The sequence below is a fragment of the Terrapene carolina genome, unplaced genomic scaffold (genome assembly GCF_002925995.2).
Source record: "Terrapene carolina triunguis isolate 2854851 unplaced genomic scaffold, T_m_triunguis-2.0 Scaffold33, whole genome shotgun sequence".
NCBI lineage: Eukaryota > Metazoa > Chordata > Testudines > Emydidae > Terrapene > Terrapene triunguis.
The window spans coordinates 1,345,364-1,367,410 of NW_020664384.1; the positions used below are offsets into that span (position 1 = coordinate 1,345,364).

General features: G+C 40.7%; 1 protein-coding gene across 1 annotated transcript in view; it reads left to right on the plus strand.

The window, feature by feature from the left end:
* The window catches only part of LOC112103087 (A disintegrin and metalloproteinase with thrombospondin motifs 5), a 44,208-nt gene extending 22,601 nt beyond the window's left edge, over nucleotides 1–21,607 (plus strand). Inside the window, exons 3-8 of the mRNA XM_024194689.2 lie at nucleotides 6,117–6,284; nucleotides 12,914–13,197; nucleotides 14,680–14,863; nucleotides 15,350–15,525; nucleotides 17,030–17,205; nucleotides 20,524–21,607. Coding sequence (XP_024050457.2) covers nucleotides 6,117–6,284; nucleotides 12,914–13,197; nucleotides 14,680–14,863; nucleotides 15,350–15,525; nucleotides 17,030–17,205; nucleotides 20,524–21,094 — 1,559 coding nt within the window. The 3' untranslated portion in view covers nucleotides 21,095–21,607. The remainder of the gene's footprint in view (nucleotides 1–6,116; nucleotides 6,285–12,913; nucleotides 13,198–14,679; nucleotides 14,864–15,349; nucleotides 15,526–17,029; nucleotides 17,206–20,523) is intronic.
* The last annotated feature ends 440 nt before the right edge of the window (nucleotides 21,608–22,047 follow it).

The window sequence follows — 22,047 nt, forward strand, 5'->3', positions numbered from 1 at the left end:
ATCAGAGAAGAGTGTGGTGGAGGCGCAAGAAACAGCTGCTGCTGAGTTTAGTTCCTTAAGTCTAGATGATCCAGGACTGTGGACCCACTTGAGCAGTAGCCTGAGGGACTTCCTTGTACTGCATGGGCCACAGCAAGTGAAAAACTTCATGTTCCCCAAAGACAATGAAAATAGAAGTTTCCATCCAACACATTACTGGTGTGAAATCCCCAATGGTGACAAAGTGGAGAGGCCATGGCTTATGTACTCAAAAACCCAGAATGCTGCATACTTTTTTGGTTGCTGGAAGATATGGGAAATACGATAGCTGACATGAGAGGTCAGGGCTACGATAATGGTGCCAACATGAGAGGAAAGAACAGAGGAGTGCAGACACGGATCTGAAAGTTAAACCCTTGAGCTTTTTTTGTCCCATGCAGTTCTCATTCATTGAACTTGGTGGTCAGTGATGCAGCATCAGCTTGTAGTGAGGCTGCCGAATTTTTTAATGTAATTCAAAACATCTATGTATTTTTCTCCGCATCAACTCACCGATGGCAAATTTTGAAGCAACATCTGGGAACATCCTCTCTGACACTGAAACCACTGAGTGCCACACCATTGGAAAGTCGAGTGGAGGCAATAAAGCCGATCAAACACCAAATTGGGAAGATAGATGATGCCATAGTTGCCATTATGGAGGATAATGCTATGACAGGAACTGTTCATGGGAGAACAGTGCCAGAGAGAAATGGAATCACCAGAAACATTCATAACTTCAAATTTCTGTGTGGCTTAGTGTTGTGGCATGACATACTGTTTGAAATAAATGTTGTAAGCAAGAGACTCCAAGGTGTTGACCTTGATATTTCTGGAGCAATGGAACAACTGGACAAAGCAAAGTCATACCTACAGTCTTACCGGTCAGATGAGGGATTTCAAAATGTTCTGAAGAGTGCACAGAAGTTGGCAGAGGAACTTCACACTGAGGCTATTTTCCCACCCATTCAAGAATACAGGAAAAGTCACCAAAGAAGAAGACATTTTGATTACGAGGCATGGGATAATCCCATAAGAGACCCCAAACAACAATTCAAAGTTGAGTTCTTTAACCAGGTGCTAGACTGTACAATACAGTCAGTTGAAGAACATTTCATGCAGCTCAAGGAACAGAGCAGTATATTTGGGATGTTGTATGATATTCCAAAACTCCTCACTATACCTGAAGAAGACCTACACCAGCAATGCAGGGCACTAGAGACAGTGTTGACACATGATGACATGTGCAATATTGATGCGAGTGATTTAGGTGATGAACTGAAAGCCTTTCAAGATACATTTCAGCAGGATCAACTCCAAAGGCTATTCTAGAATATATGTGCACAAATAAAATGACCACCCTCTTTCCAAATGCTTTTGTTGCTCTGCGCATACTTCTAACACTTCCTGTAACGCTTGCCAGTGGAGAACGCAGCTTCTCCAAGGTGAAGTTAATAAAAACACATCTACGCTCCACAATGACACAGGAGAGGCTGGTCGGCCTTGCAACCATCTCAGTAGAGCATGAGCTGGCCCAGACTGTGGACCTTCAGGAAGCAGTTCAAATCTTTGCAACCAAGAAGGCAGGGAAAGCACCATTTTGATTATTCAAACAGATAAAAATGCCAGTGTTTACTATGCAGACAAGAACAGTTACATTTGCTGTTCAGGTGTTTGAAAGTTAAGTGTTACTTAAAATTTTTGAACAAGGCATTTTAAGTTGTTAGTTCTCCTTTATTGGTGTAGGTACCAGAGTAGTACCATGAGAGGCGTAAAACAGGAAGAAGGCAGAATTGAGACCTTTCAAAGTTTTGGCCCAAGCGAGCGGGCATGGGGGCATCATTTGAGCTCCCCGCCTCAGGTGCCAAAATGTTGTGGGCCAGCCCTGGGGACAGGGATGGAGAGTAAAGGTGGTTTGAAGCTACCTTTGCACTCCCCATGTACAGAGGCCCACCTGGGATCTACTTGACCCTCAGCATAAGTTAGAGCAGACGCGGTGCGCTCAAACTTCTGTTCTGCTTTCACAGTCCCTGGGAAGAAGAGAACAGCCAAAATGTTCTGGTCACAGCTCCCAACACACCCTGTATGTGCCCCCAAACCATCCTTTATGCCAGGTGCTGTGAGCAAGGCTAGCATAAAGCCCTTTATGCCAGCTCCACGCTGGTCCAGAGAGACCCTCTGCACCCCTTTGTTCTGCCAAAGCACAGTAAAGGAATTGTGGTCTAACTGAGAATCAGGCCTATTGTGCACTGGTTTTCAGAGAGGATTTAGGCTTTGGTGGGTTTGTGACAGTCCCTTAGGAGTATTCTCACTTTTCTGCAAGATTCTCTGTGTCCAGCTGAGAATATAGGCCCCAACCCTGTGAGGTGTTAAGAATTCCTCCATGGTGCTGAGTTCTATCCTCTCCCATTGGCATCAAGAGGTTTTGAGGGCACTGAGCACATTGACAAAGGGCATTCAGCATTTCTGAGGACAAAGTCCTTATACTGTTTTAATGTTGCTTTTAATAGTTTGGAAAATAAGCAGTCCTTCGCTAATTTCAAAACAGATGCATTAATGAGGGTGTGAGTCCATTTAAATTCTCTTTTGCTGTTTTGGAAGAACAGTTTAATGTGTAAGAAGACTAGCATGCACCAGGGGGAATCTTGCATCATCTATTCTCTGTTTCTTTTACCCTTTTGTGCATTCCTGCAGCATAACATAACTAAAAACCATCCTTCTGGGAAAATGAGATTGTGTCATTTTCACTCAGTGGGAACTGTCAACGCCAGTAAGATGCTTCATTAAGTAAAAAACATAAGATGATCTAGTAACTCAGTCTGAATCAGTCATTGTCAGACAGCTGTTGGGAGCCTTTTTTAGTGTTATTATTATTCTTTCCTGACTTGAAGTTCATAGTAGTACAAAATAGTGTCATGCTGCAGTTGGCACCATTTATAAAAACACATGTTAGAAGAATATTTTTCCAAGATTTCTGTTCTTACCTGTAGCTTTCAGTGTGGTTTTGCCTGCTTATAGGTTGCATGTGCAACTTTAATTCAGGCATTCCCTAACTTTTGAGTGCTTGACTTTGCTACCCTACTATTCGTTCAATGTAGGGGTGGGTGTGGGTGTTGGATATGTGGATGGATGGATAGAAAGGAAGGTACATGTGACAAGAGGGAACAATAATGCCTGTTCCCCACCTGTACAATGGTGATAATAATTCTACCTTTTTCCCACTCTTTTTTTGTCTTGCCTATTTAAATTGTAATTTCGAATTTACTGTCTCAGAAATCAGTAAGCTACTAAAATTGTTTTCTGACAATTGATTTCTCACTTTTTTTAACATGCCAAAACATTGATTCTTCATTCTCTAAATTTGCTTTGGTTGACAAAATTGTAGCAGTATGAACAAGCTCCAAAATCATCTGAGCCTTTTACTTTGAGATAGGAAACCCAGTAAGATCTAAACTAAAGGTGATTAATAGTTTCCCAAGCAGCAACAATGTCATTCATGAATTATAGTACTGAGTTATTGCAATATTTTAAATGAAAAAATAACAGGAGGCTATCTTGCTCCTAAAACCACAGGCCAAATTCTGTTGTCAGTTACCTTGATGTAAATCTGGATTAGCATCAGATTCTGCTCTCAATTACAAAGGTATAAATCTTGAATAGTTCCAGTGGACAGTGTGAAACATTGATTCACTACAGCACTTGCAATTGTGAAAAGTTGAGTAGTCCATTGGGTGACTTAGGTCACCATTAATTTTGTTAGGTAGTAATTGGACTACATGAGCAGATGGCATATATTTATAGGGCCAGCTTTGTGGTGATCCAGCTATGTTACCCTGGAACATACTGGGGAATATATAAAAATGTATAAATACATTTTTTATTTAACCTCACTGATGCTTAATATTAACTTCAGTGGGTCTTCCCTTTTTCTTGTTAAGTTTTGTACTTGCTGATTCACACTCAATAACTATCCATATCCAAATACTTAGTGTATAGCGTGTGCCATGTAATGTTATGTATCCCTACTTTCTATGGTAATCATAGAGTATTTATAGGCACTTAATGGCAAATATTTAGCACAATGCCCAAAGTCTTAGAAATGCAGCTCCTCTTGTTGTTAATGGGATTTGAATGCCTTATTTCACAAACACACTATCCTGAAAATAATTAATGCAACCGTAGTATCCTCTAATGACCTTTGATATTTAGATATCATGCTGTCAATTGGTTTTGAGCCATTAAAGCTGCAATCCATTATGCTGTTAGATCTCATCAGCATAGCATTCTCATGGCTGTTGGGCTATTTTAAATTATTTTTTGTGTTAATACTCCTATTATTTTGATTGGAAATATATATAATCAATGCATCAACAAGTTCATTTAGCTTTAGCCACGGTAATAGCCAGTTGTTCTCATTAGAAACCGACCAACACTCCTGCAACATGTCAGCAGAGTTGTGGGAACTAATTGTGTAAATTTGTTACAAGGCAGTGATTTAACAAGTCAGCACAAAGCAGTTCTAGTTACAGTGGCTAAGAGTCTTATGTGAGTCAGACTTTATTAATATGTCAGTTGGATTGCACCTAGAGTTCTTTTCAGACATTGAATACACCATGGTGCCTGCCGTTCATTTCATGAATATGATACAAGTACTCTGAACTGATAACATCATATGGTGAGACAGCAAAAAGAAGCACAGTCTTCAGGTTTCTTGAAGAAGCTCATTGTTTGAGTAAAGGCTTGCAGGGCTTTTGGCAAAGTCAGAAGCAGAACATCATAGAGCCTTCATTGTTAAATTAGTTGTTGATCTGCTAAGCTATCAGTCTATAACATCATAGAATTTGTAATATAGGTTACCAATGGCACATTGATTATTCAATCGCTCTTTCTAAGAGACACATCTCTTCAAGATAATAATATTGCCAGTAAGTTTTATTCAGCATCAATAGTTGCCTTAAACAAAACAAAAAAAATCAACTCTTTTAAACTGGTGTTTGTATGGGGTTTTTAAATAGTAACATAGGGCCAGAATTGACCACCCTAAAACATGAGTACTGCCTTCCTGCAGAGTGAGGGTAGCAGAATATGGCTCATACATATTAAATATTCCCAAAGGAAAATATTCATATGTACAGAGAAAAAAATGCCTACATGTCATAGATATCACAAGTCTATAATTAGACATTCATTACATATACCAGTAAATATTTGATTTAATATATTGTTATAGTAATGTATGAATGAGTGCAAGCATACTGTTGTATAGAATTGTTATTTACATTGTATTACCACATAATAATATCACATTTCTATAGCAGACAGTAATGGGGATCAATTTCTATTGCAATGTACAGGTTTTAACTATATGAGACTAATTAAATTTAAAGAGAGTTGTATAGCTAAATTCTGCCGAACATTTATGCCACAGTATGTAGGAATACATTATATGTTTTCTTGAAATAGAAAATGTATTTGAATGAATAGAGCAAGCACATTGCTTCCCAGAGATTGAGAGAAGTAGATGTTGTTGCTAAATTTAGCAGCTGATTAAATCTGGTATTTGAGCACACTCAGAGATATTCATCTTGAGCACCCTCCTGACCAGTCAGTCACAGAATATCAATGTATTTGTAGAGATCACTGTTTGTCCTCCTTGTTACACCTTTTGTCCCCGATCCTGCAAACAGTAAGGACCAGATCTTCAGTTGATATAAATCAGCATTGCTCCATTTATGTCTCAACTGGTGTAAATCAGCAGAACTCTATTGACTTCAAGCTGAGAATCTGACCAACGGGAAGCTTAAAAGTGACCATCTTCATGTTGTCATTTCATAGAATCATAGAATCATAGAATATCAGGGTTGGAAGGGACCTCAGGAGGTCATCTAGTCCAACCCCCTGCTCAAAGCAGGACCAGTTCCCAACTAAATCATCCCAGCCAGGGCTTTGTCAAGCCGGGCCTTAAAAACCTCCAAGGAAGGAGACTCCACCACCTCCCTAGGTAATTGATGCATCCCACTCTGAATATACAGTTCACCTTCTAAAATCCTATCCACTGGGAAATAATATAATTACATTTCCTACTTGCATTCCTACAGGGCACCTGCTTGGGCTTTCCCATGATGACTCCAAATTCTGTGAGGAGAACTTTGGCTCCATGGAAGATAAGCGCTTAATGTCCTCCATCCTGACTAGCATTGATGCTTCCAAACCCTGGTCCAAATGCACTTCAGCAACCATAACTGAATTTTTGGATGATGGTCATGGTACGTATTATTATACCTGGTGTCAGATATAGGTTTCAGCTTTGCACACTCCTGTTATATATCACAGCAGTGTTTGCAGAAAGCTCATTCTTATGTTATCAGGAAAATTGTGGACCATATTCTGTCATCCTTACTGAGCACTACCAAGCAGCTACTTGCAAGCAGTAGGTAGTACACAGCATGCCTAGGAACTTGTTTGTATGAACAGTTAGCACATGGCAAGCTGGGGTGTAAATCGACTCCTGTTTCAAAATGGTGTAGCTCAAAGCACACTATGGAATGTTTAGTGTGTGATGTCCACATGGACAGTTAGTACACAGCAGGCTGGTACAAGACAGATTTACACCAGCTTGCACTGCATTTTAACTGTTCATATAGACAAGCCCTAAGGCTGGCAGAATCTAGCCCCTTGAGTAGCCTGCATAACATAGATAAGCATGGATAGAATGTAGGTGGATTATGATCAGTGGTGTTTTCACTGGGAACGTTGGTGAAGTTTAGCTAACAACCACAGTATTACTTTTTGTTTCCAAATGCTGAAGAAGAGAGTCCAGAGAGCATTTTACCCAAAAGATGCATGAACACCTTGGCTTATCAAGTAATTAAAATGGGCATTAAAGGTTATCAGATATTCGGCTAAAAAGTGAAGATGCTACACTTAGAAGTCTCATTCCTCCTACTTACTATTATTTATTATTTATGTCATGTTAGTGTCTAGAGGTGCCAGCCAGGAATTAGGACTCATTTGTGCTAGGCACTATTGACACACATAACAAAAAGACAATCTCTGCCCCAGGGATCTTACAGTCTACTATACAGTACTTTAGAGAACAAAACTAATATTCTATCTCTTGCCAAAACGAGATAGCTATTTAGAAATGGCTAGCATACTCAGAGGAGAAAGGCTCCTCAGCTAGCAAGCCAGAGTTTTTAGTCAGGGTCTTTGATTATTAACCTGATCCTGAATAAATACTATACACTGTAGTATGTTAACATTTTATTTAACTTTTACTTAATACAAAGCTTTTTTTAAAAAAGCATAATCAATAATCCTAAATGCATTTTAAATTGTTCATTGTGCTTGCAAAGCAACTGCAATTCTTAAACAAGCCAAGAAAATTCTAAAATACTGAGATAAAAAATACGTAATTGAGCGAATGGATCAAGTTGTTTTGGTAACTTCAGTACTTATGGATGAAAGGTACTGCATGCCTGCAGAATGTACGGGATTTTTTTTTAAAGCAAGTAAAGTAAATATTTTATTGGCTAATTTCAGGGCTGTCCAAAATGCTTTATCCTATTATTGTATCTGGAAAATTACTTCATTTTTTCTCTCCTAATTTTATGAGCTCCATTAATCTAGGGTTGTCCTGTTTTATGGTACATATCACTTTGGCATTAATTTAATTTAACAGGTTAGTTTCCATATGTGCAAGAGCAGATCTGTATCACATAGCTGTGTCAGGCCTGGAGCAGACCAAAGAATGAACTGTGATTCAGAACCACAGTTTATCCCCTTTCCCGCCACCTTTCTCTGGGGAGGGAGTAAGTTACTTCATCCCTTTTCTCCCCATACTGTGAACTCAGTCAGCTACTCTATGAGGGGCAACGAGTGTGAGTGCAAAGACAGGGCTCCTCCCATTCTCCTCACTGCCAATTTGCTTGCAATGGGAAGTGTATAGTGAATAGCCCCTGCTCCCTACCCCATGGCTGGAGTCACGATCTGAGCTGGAGAGTAACTGGAGTTGTGACAATCAAGCCCAAGGGACTCATGCCATTTACTCCAATGGGAGCAGGATTGGGCCCAAAATCATTCAGGACCATGTTCCAATCCCCTTACTCACAATAAGTAGTACCTTAGCACACAAGACATCCCCAAGATTTTGGTGCCACTTCTCCCACAGTAACGTACTACACAAAGTGAGGAAGGCTCTCAGAATCTGGCTTTCATTTAACATGATTGGGTCAGGTTGTGTTGCCCTTACTAACCCTGCTGAGCACTTAGTCACTAACACCAATAGTTCCATTGAAATCTCCAACATGGTGAAGTGCTCCACAATCTGACCTACAAGCCGCTTTCATGCCTGGCATTACTCCATTTATTTCAAAATCATAATGGAGTCCCTGTGGAAGCTCAGGCACTCTGATTGTTTGAGTGTCTGAACTTTCAGAGACATCTTTTCTAAACAAAGACATTTTTTGGAATAGAGTTTTGTTTCATTCTATTGTATCCCCTGTGCATGGGATCTTCCGTCTATTTTTAAATCAAGGATTTGTATTGACAAAAGATAAACGTAACCTATGAAATCAATCCCCTCTCCCAAAAAAACCCTATCCAACAGACTAAATTGTTAAATTTCCCTGAATAACAATGTTGCAGGGGTATTCGGTGTACAAGGAATGGGAATCTTTTAGTTTATTCTTTTTCAGGCTCACTGAAATCACAGATCAAAAGCTCCCACTTAGATTAATGCCCCAGCATGCGCTATACAAATGATGTAACTTCAGCCACTGAACCCTATTGGACCATGAAGCCAGTTTGAAGGCTGGGGCGTATTAAGAGTAAACAGGACCTAGATCAGTGGTGGGCAACCTGCGGCTCACGGGCCACATGCAGCCCATCAGGGTAATCCGCTGGCGGGCCGCGAGACAGTTTGTTTCCATTGACCGTCTGCAGGCATGGCCGCCCACAGCTCCCAGTGGCCGTGGTTCGCCATTCCCAGTCAATGGAAGCTGCGGGAAGCGGCAGTCAGCATGTCCCTGCAGCCCGCGCTGCTTCCCACAGCTCCCATTGGCCGGGAACGGCGAACCGTGGCCACTGGGAGCTGCAGGCGGCCGTGCCTGTGTACAGTCAATGTAAACAAACTGTCTCGCAGCCCGCCAAAGGATTACCCTGATGGGCCGCATGCGGCCCGCGGGCCACAGGTTGCCGACCACTGACCTAGATACATCAGATTTTCAGGGCTCCCCAAAATAATTTTGTGCCAGCCCTTCCCCACTGCACCCTTTCCCCTCTTGACCAACTCCTGGTGGCTGAAGTTTAGGATGGCTCCCTCTGAATTTTTCTTTTGAAGAAGTTATCTTTCTGCAATCCCCCATGTGGACAGGTGAAAAGACTGTGACTCCAAAATGCTATCAGGTAGAGAGAGGTACCTACCCATTCATTCAGACATAATGAGTGCGGAGCTGCAGTTGCCACACTATAGAGGAGGAGATACCTTGCAGAACACACTGTAGCATCTCTGAGAGAGAGTATATCTCCATATACTTTGGGGTTGTTTGTCTCTGGCTTTTACAGTGTCATGTGCAGTCTAACATAGGAGAGATTGTACAAGAAGAAGATACTTTCTTTCTTTGGAACATAGTAAACTAGCACTGTATTTTGCTTTGGACAGACAGGAGCTTGTGAACCATGAACTGTGACAACTAGAGCATCTGAGCATTGACGTAAGAAAATAAATAAATAAAGCATTCCATCTGCTGCATGTTACAGCTAAACTTACAGAAACCGAAATGAAATCCAAATTGCTGGACTTATTGGTAGGCTGCCTTCGTAAAAGAAGGGTGACTTCCTTACTAAGACTTTAGTTAACCTTCCCATATAGTTTTTTTCCCCCATCGATCTAAGGTGCTTTTATGGCCCTGTTACCACAGTATTTGAGCATCTCACAATCTTTAATATGTTTATCCTCACAACACCACCCGTGAAGTAGGCAAGTATAATTATTCCCATGTTACTGACAAAGAATCAGAGAAACTAAGCGACTTGTCGAAGGTTACAGAAGAAATCTGTGGTGGAGCAGTGAGTTGAACCGAGGTCTTCTGACACCTAGCTACTACCCTAACCACCGGATCCTCCTTCTTCTCCTTTTGCAGCCATGATTTAATTGCTGACTTTGTTACTGATTTGACTTAAGGCACCAATATAATATTGTGGAAGAAAAGGCCTAGTTACTCTTCAGAAGACAGGAGAAAATTCCTTCCATTTGCTTTTACCTTCTCTCTACCATATTGTACAGATTATCTGTATTTTTGGTCATTATTTATTGCATGCAGGCAATGTGTTCAGTACCATACGTAGCCTAGACAAAGAGAGTCTCTGTCCCAAGAAGGTTCCATCTCTGCTCATCTGCCTCATGCAGAGTTTTATTGTGCAATTCTCTCTTGTGCAACATGTGTGTAAGACTGCTAGAAGAGATAGTGAGATGGCTTGGACTGCATTGCCATCAAATGTCAATAACGTGTACCATAATTCTAGATCTTTGTTTAATCAGATCTGGACTATGCAGTCAGTCACAGTGCGGTTGTGTTCACAGATCTTGGCTGAGATAGAGGCTTGGAAACTGGCTGAAGCTCACCCTGCCTACGTTTATAGTCCCTAGATATATTTGTCCAGGGGCTGGAGACAGGGCATTTTCAGTAAAGAGAACTCATCTCTGGAATTCACTCCCCACCCAGTTAGGAAAACTGAGTTTGTTGATTTTCTGGGCATGAGGGCCCATATGTAGAATGTCTATACTTGAATGAACAATTGGGTTTTAATATGTATTAACTAAGAGAACAGAAAATTCTAGTGTATAGAAGGACACAATCATTTTAGCTGGTCATGGTTAATCCAAGGGTCAACTAAAATGACTGTGTCCTGTCTGTATTAGAATTTTCAATCATGTCAGTTAACACATGTTAAAATCCAGTGGTTAGTTCAAGTGTAGACAAGCCACTGGGGGCTGAGGAATGTTTGAGTATTAATACTATGGCAGTTTTGTATTATTTTTGTCATACGTTTCAAACTGCGGAATAGTTGGTGCTGTTAGAGTTTGATAAGCACTATGTATATCTGATAGTAATGAATACAGCTAAGTCTAACAAGCTGGCCCCCTCTCTTGTCAGCATCCGAAAGTGGTGCTAACTTCCTCCATCAGCAGGAATGGTGTGACGGGGCAGACATTTGCTGTTTTTTTATTTTTACTGAACACAGTTTTTGACATAAACTGCTGCTAGTTTTTGTTTTCCTTTTAGAAACCCCAGCCCTTTGTCTTGTAGAAAACATCTGTGTGTCCTCACCCTCCACTATGCCTTTAATATTTTATGTTACAAGACACATTTCACAGTAGGGTCCTTTTAATGACTTTTATCTTGGGACACCAGCCTAGCTGTTAGAAGAAGCACACCTTGTTTTCATTTTTAAAAAGGCAGTGTAGTCCAGACTAAAGATAAGATCAACATGTTGGGTAAGTCAAGGCCACTAGGGGACAAATGGAGCAAAAACTTAATGAGATGGGTCTTCTCAGTAATAAATAAGTGATGATGCTGAAAGGATTTTTGGCTGAATTTAGCTGTTGAGAGCCCTTAGTGGTCTTTAGGGAAAGCAAACAATTGCAGTAAATGTGTTTTCTTGAGGGAAATGAAACCTGTTGTTCATTTTTTTTAAAGCCTCTAAACTAGGTCTTGAAACATGATGCCAGACCTTGACTTCTCATATTTTGTAAGCTACGGTAATTGTGAAGTATTTATATTACACATTTTTTACCCATGAGTGGGCAGGGGTGGTGCTGGTGTTGGTTGCAAAGCAAGATGGGTTGTGGTAAGTTATTCTGGCTGAGGATAAGTGAAGTATGCCCATACCACATGATATGACAGAGTTTAGAGTGAAGACCAAGTTTCCCACGTCAGCATGTGAGTTTGTCAGTGGTGTGAAAAAAATTTTTAGAACAGGATTCTTGAAGAATGTGAATGTGCTTTGCATTTTTAAAGAGAGAGGGAGCCAGGCAGATTTTTGACATTTGCAAATAACAGCGTTCTATCTTATATTTTAATTTATTTTCTATTTAAAGATTAATAGAACTGTTCAAACTGGGTCCAGAAGTGGCTAACTGTGATGCTTTACATGAGGAGCCCAATGCAAATTTACCACCAACATAACCTTTGATATGCTGCTTATATTTTTCTTTGAACTGATGTTTTTTTCTTAAAGGGCCCCACTGGCTACAAATCTATTTTTTCATGCGTTTTCTGGCTTTCTTTTAAAAGGTTTGCCTTTTCAAATGTTCTAGCTCAAAATTCAAATGACAGCTTTGCTTATTTTATGTGTCTCTTGATCATGCCTCAAATCACAAATTGATAAATAGAGTGGAACCCACTTTGAGTGAACTCAGATACAGTGAAACACAATGCAAGTCCCAAATTACCTCAATGCAGTTCAGTGTTCTAATGTTTATAGTTTTGGGGTGCAGGGAGGAAGGGCTCACCACAAGATGAAATAAACAGCTAGACAAACAAGAGTTTGATACCTGTTCCCTGAAGAAGTGAGGTTTTTTACCCACGAAAGCTTATGCCCAAATAAATCTGTTCGTCTTTAAGGTGCCACCGGACTTCTTGTTGTTTTTGTGGATACAGACTAACACGGCTACCCCCTAATACTTGGTTCCCTGGAGTGCTGTAGATAGAGAACCCAGTTGCAATAACAGTGCCTGATCCAAAGCCCGCTGAAGTCAATGGGAGTCTTTCTGTTGGCTTCATTGAGGTTTGGATCAGGTCCATAATCATTATCACTCTGTCTGGCTTGAAAGCTAGAGGTCCTATAGTACAGATAACAAGGAAGTGAGTAATAAACTGGATTGTTCTTTCAGGGAACTGTTTACTCGACCAACCACGAAAGCAGATCTTGGGCCCTGAGGAGCTTCCAGGACAAACGTACGATGCCATTCGTCAGTGCAAACTGGCATTTGGACCCGAGTACACAGTGTGTCCTGGCATGGACGTATGCTCTCGTCTGTGGTGTGCAGTTGTTCGCCAAGGTCAGATGGTGTGTCTGACCAAGAAGCTACCTGCTGTGGAGGGGACACCATGTGGGAAAGGAAGGATCTGCCTCCAAGGAAAATGTGTTGACAAAACGAAGAAGAAATATTATTCGGTATGTTACTGCTCCAAGGGCCAAAGCCTGGGGAAATCTTAGAAGGCTTGATCCTGCAATGTGCTGATTGTAATGGGTGTTAAAGGGATGGAGCATTGGCAGGGTTACACCCATGGTCTATAGCAGGGATCGGCAACCTTCAGCCCGCGGCCCGCCAGGGTAAGCACCCTGGCGGGCTGGGCCGGTTTGTTTACCTGCCGCATCCACACGTTCGGCTGATCGCGGCTCCCACTGGCTGCGGTTCGCCGCTCCAGGCCAATGAGGGCTGTGGGAAGCGGCACGGGCCGAGGGATGTGCTGGCCACGGCTTCTCGCAGCCCCCATTGGCCTGGAGCGGTGAACCACGGCCAGTGGGAGCCGCGATTGGCCGAATCTAAGTGCATTCTCTCTTTATATAACTGTATTTTCTCAAATGACGTATTCCCATCCTCCTAGTACAAAATGCATACATTTCAGAAGTATAATTACAGTGCAAGTGGTGCATTGTGCACAGAGTTTTTTCTCTTAAGTGAGCCAAGTTAGTAGAGTGGCAGGCTTAGCTGCAAACAGTATCTGACTGCTCTCTCTTATGCCAATGCCTCTCAGCACTTTAGCTCGCTGGTTGAGAAGTTGCTTTAACTGCACTCCTTTTTCACGGTCTGTTTTACCAGCTCATACCTTTGCCTCATGAACTTAGAACAGCTATGAAATTCAATCTGTATTTCTGTTTATGTGCTGAATAAATTAAAGACAGTCACTTAATAGGGGAAGATTATAGCAATATAATTCAGGAAGATCATTTAATTAGCAATGTGGTAGGCATTCTGTGATATGGCTGGCATGCATGTGAAGTGTCACTTTGAAAACAAAAGTGATTTTGGTAAAGGTACCATGAACACTATTCACATTTCTTGAGAAATCTAAAATACAAATCGGAGTCACATAATCTTGCTTAGGTTGGTCAGGTCATAGCTATTTATATAACTGATAATTAGCAAAAGGACTCCATGATGAAGAACAATATCTCCTTACCACAAGCAGTGCCATACAACTGTACTACTTAATTATTCAGGGATCACAATGATCAATAATAGCAGCATATTACCTAGGCAGAGGAGAGCTAAGTGAAGAGGGCCTGGAAGAACAATCATTACAAAGAAAGAATGGAAATGTGATTAGGAGTCCTTTAAGTTGAAGTGTGTCCTCACAGTGAAATGGGTAGAATTTGGTTCTGTAGAGTTAGGCCATATACTGCCCTTGACCCACATCCAGAACTCTGCCGGACATCATGCCACCTACATGAAGATCAAGGGCAGTAAATGGATATGACTGCAAGTGAAAAGTTTCTTAGAGTTACTCCACATCCTAATATGAGGAGAGCCCCAGTTTAAACAAGAGGAAAAACATCTGCCATTTTGGGGACAAGTATCTGTGCTTTTGAGATATAGTATCTTCATTCAGGTTTGGATCATCTTTTCACATCCCACTGTTTCATGTGTTCTAGGCTTCAAACCACGGTAACTGGGGTTCCTGGGGCCCGTGGGGACAGTGCTCCCGTACATGTGGTGGAGGAGTTCAGTTTGCCTATCGTCACTGCAACAACCCAGCTCCTAGAAACAACGGGCGATACTGCACTGGAAAGAGGGCCATCTATCGCTCCTGCAACGTCGCATCCTGCCCAGCAAATGGTATGTTCTGCAGCAGCCAAAGCTGCTTGACTTTACAGCCTTTGTTCCTGTTATATGGTAAATACTAACCTACATAGGAGAAAAAAAAGAAGATGGTGTCCATTATAGCTTCCCTCAAATGTACCACAATGTGGAAACATTAGCAACAAGTGATAACAAAGTCTCTTTAACACAGTTTAAAGCATAATTAACCCTGCAAAGAGATGGTGGCTACTGACAGGAGGATTCCATAAACAGCAGCCCTGTTCTGGAGAAATGAACCAGATGAGCAGAGTTTTGTCATTAAGATGCTTATAATGCCATGGGAGCATTGCCAAAATAAAAGATTCAGAGGATTTTCAAAGGCCATTAACAAGTGTTGGGGCAAGGAGGAGGAATGGTGTGAATTAAATATGGTATCACAAGACCAAAGAAGGTAGCTGTGCATACTGACATTTGCAGTATATCCTATGATAAACACTAATGAGATGAATGATAATTCTCCAGCTAAAGCCTTTCGACAAGAACAATGTGAAGCAAGAAATGGCTATCAGTCTGATGCAAAGGGTGTCAAAACGTTTGTTGAATGGGTCCCTAAGTATGCTGGAGTGCTTCCTGGAGATGTGTGCAAGCTCACCTGCCGAGCCAAAGGGACGGGTTACTACGTCGTGTTTTCTCCAAAGGTAATGTATCTTCAGTGACAATTTCAGTGCCAGGCTCTGAAGGGTATTTTGGAAAGCTCTGTAGCTAGGCTGTATCAAGGAGAAGAATACCTTTTGTTTAATCATATGTTCCAGAAGAGCATTGGCCAGAATTGACCCCTAAAATTAGACAGTTTTCCACATCTAAACATGTGCATGCACATGAAATTGTGTTTGCTAATTCAGTCAGTACTACTTTCACATCAATAGTAGGTAAAAAGGTTTCTCTATTTATAGATGGCAGTGCACATTGGGGTCGTTCTAGTTGAAAGGAATTGCTTTGTCTGTCTGCAAACTGCTAAATTTTGTTCCAAGCTGCATTGATATGAATCCAGAGTAGCTCACTTAAAGCCAATGGTCTGTTATGTGAACTATGATCAGAGTTTATGATTTCTGACATGGTAGAATCAAGAGTGAAGTGATTCCTATGTATCCCTTAGTTATGTGCCTTTCTTCCTCTAGATGTTCTGAGGCTGAATTAATTCAAGTTTTATAAAGTACTTTGAGATGGTCAGATGAAAGTCTGTCTATAAGTGCAGTCTCTATGCAAAAGAATAAATGGACACAAATCTGACATCAGGAATCATAACATTCAAAAACCAGTAGGAGAACACTTCAACCTCTCTGGTCACTCAGAACCAGACTTAAAGGTGGCAATTTTGCAACAGAAAAGCTTCAAAAACAGACTCCAATGAGAAACTGCTGAACTTGAATTAATATGCAAACTAGATACCATCAACTTAGGTTTAAATAGAGACTGGGAATGGCTGAGCCATTACACACATTGAATCTATTTCCCCATGTTAAGTATCCTCACACCTTTTTGCCAACTGTTTGAAATTGGCCATCTTGATTATCACTACAAAAGTTTTTTTTTCTCCTGCTGATAATAACTCATCTTAATTAATTAGCCTCTTAGAGTTGGTATGGCAACTTCCACCTTTTCATGTTCTCTGTATGTATATATATCTTCTTACTATATGTTCCATTCTATGCATCTGATGAAGTGGGCTGTAGCCCACGAAAGCTTATGCTCAGATAAATTTGTTAGTCTCTAAGGTGCCACAAGTACTCCGGTTCTTTTTATAAGTGCAAAGTATCACTGTTCATAAAATCATCCTTAAATCAGAACTTCTGATTTAGTGCCTTAGGGTAAACAGAAGAGCCATATGGCAGATGCCTGTGGCCCCTTTGTTAATGTTTCTGCTGAGGGTTAGATTGCATCAGTCCTGGCTGGCAGAATAAGAACTGTATTCTGTTAATCATCACACCAAATGCCAAGCAAGCAGAAAAGTGTGAACTAGAATTCACACATGCAGAGGGCACTGTTAAAAAACACACTGAGTAGTTGCTCCTTTATAGTACAGCTTTAGATAATTCACAGTAGGTATACTGTGGCTGAACTAAATACATAGCAATGCTTGCCAATCAAAAAGCAAATCTTTTTTCTTTTACAGTTTTAACTAACAAAGACTTAATTCCATAGGTGACTGACGGAACTGAATGTAGGCCATACAGTAATTCAGTATGTGTCCGGGGAAAATGCATTCGAACTGGTTGTGATGGCATCATCGGTTCAAAGCTCCAATATGACAAGTGTGGGGTGTGTGGAGGAGACAATTCCAGCTGCACGAAAGTCATGGGAACCTTTAATAAAAAGAGGTAATAATTTTGTATGGAAATAATTGTACCCTTTTGTGCAAGCAGAATTATTATCAGGCTTTAATAACTATAGATGCAAATGAAGCTTACTGAATAGATGTGTCTAAGTTAGAAGTAAAAGTACTGCTCATAAGTAAGGCTGCGAGTTTGTCATGGAGGTCACGGAGGTCACAGATTCTGTGACTTTCCATGACCTCCGTGATTTCAGCAGCGGCCGGTGTGTCTGGTTTAGGGGTCGCTCAGGCAGCCCCTGCACCAGGTGCACTGGCTGCTGCTGGGGCAGTCTCAGGCAGCAGCAGAGTTTGGGTGTGGGAGGGGGCAGGGGGTTGGGGCTCAGGACAGGGTGAGGCGGGCTCTGGGCGGTGCTTACCTGGGGGGCTCCCCGGAAGAAGCGACATCCCACTCGCTCAGCTGCTAGGCGGAGGCGTGGCCAGGCAGCTCAGTGGGCTGCCTCCGCCCAGAGCGGTGGCTTCGCAGCTGCCATTGGCCAGGAGCCCCAGCACCCACAAGGCCCCCGGTCAGCCCTCTCCCCCCCAAGTTTTATTCACTGGTATTTTTAGTAAAAGTCATGGACTGGTCATGGGCCGTGAATTTTTATTTACTGCCCGTGACCTGTCTGTGACTTTTACTAAAAATACCTGTGACTAGAACATAGCCTTACTCATAAGACCTTGTAAAGGCACAAGTCTGACTGGGTGCCAGATTTCTATTCATGAATTTTATTCATATAAGACATCCCAGACAGGTGCATTTCCTAAGTTTTATTGCACTTCTCAGATGTTTAAAACAAGCTTCCTAACACTATCCAGGCTATGTAATAATCAGAGAAAAACATTGCACCCAATTCACTTCTGAGGTTCTGATAGAGAACCTAGGCTGCAGCCCCAGCAATGGAAAATTTGCCCGGAATAGGGGCATAGTTTTACAAGCTACCTGTAACCATCGATGTACCAGAGGGCCTGGAGCCAGGTTAATATCCCCTAGAATGTGGGGAACCAATCAGAAAGGGTTGGGGCTGGAACAGTCAAGTGATGCACTAATATGGTTCATTTCCCAGGTGACCTGTGCTTGTGAGGGTCCTATGGAGTCACAAATTGAATTTAAAACTGTTCAACTCTGTTGGAGGGCTGGCACTATTACTTACCCCTTGCTAGGTTAGGTGCAGTTTGGAGGCATGGTTGCAAATTACATCCCTCTATAATCATGTGCTCAAATCAAGCATATTGCCTTTAATATCTCATTGTCTGTATATCACTCTCTACCTATGGACACCAAATCAGTCAACCTTTGGTGCCCTTATTTCCCAGGCAGCTGAACAGTTGTGATTAATGCTAGCCACCAAGGATGGATTTTTTATTCAATTAAAAATATTTACAGCAAGTTGATCAAAATTTTACCACCATCACTACAAATACAATCGTTAATTTAAAAGAAAACCCTCCGTTTAAAAAAAAAATCTCTTTGTCACAGAAAAGACAGAATTATTACTGATCTTAATGGTATTATTAGTTTCTGTCCAACCAGTATATCCTTCACAGTAAAACAGTGGCTGTTGTTTTTCTGTTTATAAGGGGAACAGTAACATCCCTTATATTAAATTTATCTAATAATTCCCATTATAAAAATTTCTCATAATAATATACAATTTGTTTATGCCTTTTTTCTTAATTTTTAATGTAATTTTCTAGGGGTTTTTTTAATGTTAAAGAACTTTAAGGTTGCAAAATCAAGTACTCAGAAGTTAGAAAATGCCAGAATTAAGACTATCTGTGCAATCTTGTGTCTTTGCATTATGATACAGTCTTTAATTATATGATCACATACTGTTTTTTCCGTGAGCAACCTTAATTCTGACATTTCCTAACTTTTGGGCTCTTGACTTTGTAACCTTAATAACATTCTTTTAACACAGATTTTTGGATATGTATTTTATGTAAATATTTCCTGCAGTGGTGGATGGTGCAATTCTGTACTGCATTACTCCTGGCAGTGTAACTCGATTTTAATCATTAGTTATTCCAGCAAAACAAAGGAATAATACAAGTACTTAATCTAGAGTAGCACAGTTACATAGTCTTTACATAAATACTCAAAACTTCATAAACATAGCAGCCTGTCAGCTAACTGGCTCCCAGGGAGACATCTTCATTTTTTATATTTTTATCACATTTTCTCATGGCCCCTTCCTTTTACTTTAAAAAGATATTACACTGCCCTTTTCAAACACAAATGTGATACTTCCAGCATCAGCTTATTTGTCAGAGATTTATAAATGAAAATAAATGTATCGACAGTCCAGCTAGTAGTTTACAATGATGTATTTATTATTTCTCTAGATGTATTGTATCCCTCTTGAGATATTAAATATTCTAGAGAGCCTACAATTCTGAATGCTTGTGACCTTGAGTATAAGAATTAGACATCTCTTTCTAAATCTGAATTGAAATAAGATACCTTGCAAGTAGTGGTTGACAAATGAAGTAAAGGTGCTGTAATTATCTGAGTTAAGCATTTGGCCAGGCCTTTCATTAGACATTTTGCAATTAACCTTTAGCTTTATGAAGTTTCAAAGGAAACACAGTTTTTTTCTCAGTGATCAAGATTATTTTTAAATGTTCCCAAGGTACCTTACCCAGCTGTTAGCTTGCTCACTCTTTCCTTAATCACCATTATAGCAAAGGGAGTATGAAACAGCTGTAACCAATGCATACAGAGGTGGCAGAAACTCAGTTTGAAGGGGTTAGAGCTGAGGTGCTCTGCATGGGGAGTGGGGGAGCAAGCAGCGATGGAAGTTTGGGGTGTCAGGGATAGGAAGGTGACTGGGATGGATGCTCTGCATGGGGAGTGAGGACTGCTACAGAGACTCAGCTGTAGGGGGTGGCTACCTGCTTCCGATGCATATCTTTTTAGCTTTCCTTGGCAGACCTAATGTGCTTCAGATTTCATATCTCCCCTCTTATGCTCAAATACATAAGCTTCAGGTATATAAACTGTTAGTTATTGTTCATACTTCTTGAATCCAACTCATATAAAATTAGTACTGAAACCAAAGATTAAGTCATTTGAAGTAAGTGCAGTGAATTTTTTTCAAGGACATAAAAATGAATTAAAAAAATATAATGAACAACATGTTAAAAATTAATTGGATAGCATCAATCTGAGATGGGCCTCAAGCTGAATGCTTTCAAGGCCTGATCCAAAGCCCATTGAAGTCAACAGGTGACTTTCTATTGACTTCAATGAGCTTTGAATTAGGCCCTCAAAGCATGTCCATTTATTTCTCACTAGCTACTTAACATGCTCCTTTCCTCCTTGCAGCAAGGGCTACACGGATATAGTGAAAATACCCACAGGGGCAACTCACATCAAAGTGCGGCAGTTCAAGTCTAAAGACCAGAACAGATTCACAGCTTACCTGGCCCTGAAGAGGAAAAATGGTGAGTATCTTGTCAATGGAAAATACATGATCTCCACTTCGGAAACAATCATTGACCTCAATGGAACTGTCATGAACTATAGTGGCTGGAGTCACAAGGATGATTTCTTGCATGCAATGGGACATTCTGCCACAAAGGAGATTCTTATAGTGCAGATTCTTGCCACTGACCCAACTAAAGCAGTGGATGTCCGTTACAGTTTCTTTGTGCCAAAGAAGCAAACGCAGATGACTAACTATGTCACGAGCAATAGCAACAGTAATAAAGTAACACCACAGCTCATGCAGCCACAATGGGTGCCTGGACCCTGGCTTTCTTGTTCTCGAACATGCGACACAGGATGGCATACCAGGACTGTCCAGTGCCAAGATGGGCATGGAAAACTAGCTAAAGGATGTCTTCTCTCTCAGAGACCATCGGCATTTAAACAGTGCTTACTAAAAAAATGTTAACCTGTGGTTATGATCTTCTTAAAAAGAGGTCTAAGTAAGCCATTGTTGACATACTAGTATTAGGTCTACCTAGACAGACGAAGCCAAGGCTTCAATATACTTACATACAGTCTCAAATTATGGGCAGAATCTGCCTATTTGGACCAAATGAAGATGTGCACTGCTCTAAGTGACAGTGGAGTGATCTTAGTATGTCGCAAAAACTAAACATTAGAATTGTTATAAGCCCTCTGTGTCTGCAAAAAAGGAAGAGGAAAAACCAGTGAATGGACAATCATGGGATATTTGAAGGTTACAGAATCATCTCCCCCTTTTCACCTACCTCTAATACAGTATGTCCTTAGACAACTTTGTCATACTTACCCATGATACCACAGTAGCTTATTTTATACAGTTTATAAATATCTTCCCTTTGGTATGTCACTTTATATCACTTGGTTCTACTAATTAAAAAAAAACAATCTTTCTATAAGCAAAGTGATTGACCAAAGTATGTCTGCAGCCATTGTGACCTCTTCCATTTTTCAGAAATGGCTGTGGATGTTTTACTGGAAAACGAAGCGCTTGCTGTTGTTTTTAAGAGTTGTTACAATTTTCTGACAACAGGAAATGCATTTCCATTCTAGGAATTTCCTGACAGCAAAACTTAATTGTATAATAAACAATGCTCTTCCTCCAAGAAATTCTCACAGAGGAGCATCTCAGCAGCCATGCAGATGAACAGTAGCTGCTAGTCTTTAAATAAAATAAAGGCATATATTATTTTGTAGAAGCAAGTTATAGAACCAAAAATTACAGTTCAGATAACTCAGATATTTTGAGACTGTTCTCAGCTGCTTTCTCTGTTGTTTTCTCTATGGCTTCCATGTGAAATCTAACAATGTGTAATGTACCTACATCTACTGAAGAGACTATAAAAGGTCAAAAAACACAGCAAGCAGTTAATAGTATTT